This window comes from Sinocyclocheilus anshuiensis, unplaced genomic scaffold (assembly GCF_001515605.1).
Source record: "Sinocyclocheilus anshuiensis isolate Anshui unplaced genomic scaffold, SAMN03320099.WGS_v1.1 scaffold1566, whole genome shotgun sequence".
Classification (NCBI taxonomy): domain Eukaryota; kingdom Metazoa; phylum Chordata; class Actinopteri; order Cypriniformes; family Cyprinidae; genus Sinocyclocheilus; species Sinocyclocheilus anshuiensis.
Window position 1 is genome coordinate 92,926 of NW_015546165.1, and position 3,835 is coordinate 96,760.

At 31.6% G+C, this 3,835-nt stretch overlaps 1 protein-coding gene across 1 annotated transcript in view; it reads left to right on the forward strand.

Annotated features, from left to right (window-relative positions):
- The first annotated feature begins 932 nt into the window (after positions 1-932).
- The window catches only part of LOC107701362 (sine oculis-binding protein homolog), a 12,449-nt gene continuing 9,546 nt past the window's right edge, over positions 933-3,835 (forward strand). Inside the window, exon 1 of the mRNA XM_016503350.1 lies at positions 933-1,187. Coding sequence (XP_016358836.1) covers positions 1,095-1,187 — 93 coding nt within the window. The 5' untranslated portion in view covers positions 933-1,094. The remainder of the gene's footprint in view (positions 1,188-3,835) is intronic.

Here is a 3,835-nt window from a genome sequence, read left to right on the forward strand (position 1 = left end):
GAGAGAGAGAGGGCAGACTGCAGGCCAGTGAGGATCAGATGACACCCGCAGGCCACGAAACCTGATCCGGGGCCCTGAACTGGGGCTCTCCGTTTACACCAGCGCGCTTATTCTTCGAAACACTGAGCAGAGTCCCTGTGTGTTTGAGAAAGAGATTTTACTTACTACTCACATAACAACCATGTTTTTGGACAATACTGAAATCATGCTAGTGCACTGTATAAGTCTCTTTAGATGAACCTTCCCAGCAAACACAAATCGGTTTTGTTTTTTTTCCAGCTTTTATGGTAATGTTGCTGCACGACGTTTTATAAACCACACCTGAAATTAAAAAAATATTATTATTATTATGTGAATATTATTATTAATATAATATCATTAAATGAACAACATTATACTATTATTAATAGTAATGATTTAACCAAAATTAATAGATGTTAATGGAAGTTCCATGGTGTTCTTTAAATTACTACTACTCATTTCAGTATCTTAGTATATATTATAAGTAGCATGATTTTACTGCCAGCAGTTTCTGGAAAAACTTCACACTAAAGCTGTTTTGTTTTGTTCGTTTTTATTATTTATAAACAAATAAATAGTGCACAAACTTTAAAATACTTTAAACTAAAGCTGTTTTGTTTTAATAATGCATAAATAAATATATTGTTTGTAGTAGCCAAATTGCGTGACGCGACTTTCTAGAAGACTAATGTATTGGACATCTTACGCGAGGGTGCGTCATTATAATAATGTTGCTCAAAAGTGCTGTTCACTTATAATAAATAATACGTTTACTTATGTAAAAACGCGGCACATTTTAAGTCACGTGACAACATTTTTTTTTTTTTTTTACTACAGTAAAAGTGTTTATAACAAATGCTGTGGTAGTCTGAGGGACGCTGTGGCTCCGCCGGGCTCAAGCCTCGCATTCCAGCCGGAACGGCTCCGGATCCGGAGGAGGAGGAGGAGGAGGAGGAGGAGGCGGCGGGTGTCGGGTGTCACCTCCTCCCTGATCTCCGCTGCGCTCCTCTCATTGTTCCCGCGCCGCGTCAGATTCGCGTGACAGCGTCGTCCCGCGCGCCGCTCCGCGAGTCATGCTCGAGATGGAAACGGGGCGACCGGCGGAGAACAAGCGCAGCCGAAAACCTGCTCACCCCGTGCGGAGAGACGTGCGCCAGGAGATGAAGGTGAGAGAGCCTCCTGCTGCTCTGCTGCTGCTGCTGCTTTATAACTGCTCGATTCTGAAAGTCTGGCTGGTTCGGTTAGTCGAGAAGCCTGATGGGAACGCAGGGTAACTAGCATCCTGATATGCTGCCCACACTGGATACATGTTTTGTTATGCATCATAATTCGTTTTAAAAATACATTTTACTAAAATCAAAATAAAATGTACTGTAAACTATTTGAAATGTCATAAAATATTTTATATAAAATATGACAAACATAAAAAATATGTAATATTTTTACAAACATTAAAACATATTTCATAAGAAATGCTGTGTACATGGTGTAATTTGTTCATATTTAATATAAAAATAAGGTATTTAATAAAAAAATATATGATATAGAAATCATATATACGTTAAAAATAATATATTTAATATAAAACATGAAAAAATATTTAAAAATAAACTTTAATATAAAACAGCAATTACGTAAACACAGGAAAAATAAATATTTTATTTATTTGAAAAATAAATATTTAATATAAACTATTAAAAAGTACATATTTAATAGAAATAAAATATTAAATTTAAAAATATGAAAAATTAAATATATTTAATATTACATTATTAAAAAATGAAACATATTTAATAAAAATATGAAAAATAAAATATTTTTAATATGAATATATTTATAAAAATATAAGTTTTAGTAAAAAAATACAGTATAGACATATAAAAAAAATGAAATATCTAATAAACGTTAAAAATAATATAAAATATTTTTAAAAAGAAACTATTTAATATAAACCAAACCAATTTCATAAACATAAGAAAAATAAAATATATTTAATATAAAAATAAACTATTAAAAACAACATATTTACATTACATTTAAAAATATGAAACAAAATATATTTCAATATTTAAAAAATATGAAAAATAAAATATTTTAAATATGAAGATATTTTAAAAATATACATTTAATACAAAATACTAGAAGACATTAATTTAATATGTCTGAATCACTCAGTTGCATTAACCAAAGTCATTTTTAAAGGGCAGATCATGTAGGATTAGTTCAGCTTCAGCAGCTCGCGTCATATGATTCCCGCAGTGCTGTCTACAAGGTTCAGTATGTATTGAATCACAGCCACGCGCTCCGCTGAGCTGGTTTTCTCCAGATGTGACCGTAGCTCACGTCTGCTCACACGGCCACCGATGCACGACTGACACGGCGACCTTATTAAATCTGGCTTTTATTCCCGTTTGATATCTGACACGCCGTGTTTATAAGCGCCGCTCTCTGAGAGTCTCTCCATCTCTTTCCACTGGGAGTGTAGAGTTACAACTTAACTCATTTTAATCCAAACACATGAAACCGAAGCCCGGTCTGATGCAAGCGGCCCCGTGGGCCGAGGAAGGGGTCGCGGCGGGCTTGGGCCCGTCACTCTCACCGAACAGAACTGCCGAGAAGAAACAGAAACAACATTGTGGGAAGAGAGCGGAGGGGGTGCGCGGAAGAGCCGCTGATGTCATTAGTCTCGGGGCCGATGGAGAGGAGGGGGGTTCTGGGATCGAGTGACGGAAAGCTCTCGGCTCCTGTTTTTGCAGGAAAGGATGGCGGATCGGTTTTCCGAGCAACGTTTTGATGGCTGTAATCGCTCTCAGATGAAGCACACACATGATGATGATGAGCGTCTCATTCTAACATCAGTTTTTCCTAGAAGTGCTTCTCCTGCTTCTTATTTTACACTGTGTGTGCCAAAATATTTATCATGCAAAACTAATTTGCATGTAACAGTACATGCACATATGTGACCCTGCAGCACAAAAGCAGTCTTAAGTGTCAATTTTTCTTTTTTATATATAATATTGATATTTGCAATATCTGAAAGATGAATAAATAATGTTTCCATTGATGTATGGTTTGTTAGGATAGGACAATATTTGGCCGAGATACAACTATTAGAACATTTATATTATCTAATATATTATTATATTATTATTATATTATATTATATTATTTCTAATATATATAATTAGAAAATATATATAAAATTATAATGTTTAATGTAAAAAAATATTATATAATTTGATTATTTAATAATAAAATAAAATAAAAAGTAATTCATAATAGACATATTTAAAATATAAAATATACAAAATAAAATATTTTATATATAAACACGAACAATACAATATTTTTAACATATATTTTAAGACATTTTGAAATAAAACATTAAAAATATTTCATAAAATATGAAAAATACAATTTATTTAAAATACAATATTTAATAAAATGTAATAAAAGCAATTTAAAAATTAACATTTAATACAAATTTAACATTTAATATAAAAATATTAAAAAATCATACCAAGTATTTTTTATTAATATTAATATTTATTTTTAAAATTATATCAAAAGTGTTTTTTTGTCATTTTTATTAATTTTAGTTTTTAAAAATAGGTATTTCTTTTATTATTTTTTTGTTGTTGTTGTAGTTATTTTAGTGAATAAGTAAATTTATGAACTTGAGAAAAATGAGCTATACGTTTTTTTAATAATATATATTATTTTATTTTAGTTAAAATGTATCTTATTTCAAGTGACAGGCGTACACACACACACACAAACACACACATACACACAAACACACACACTCACTCAC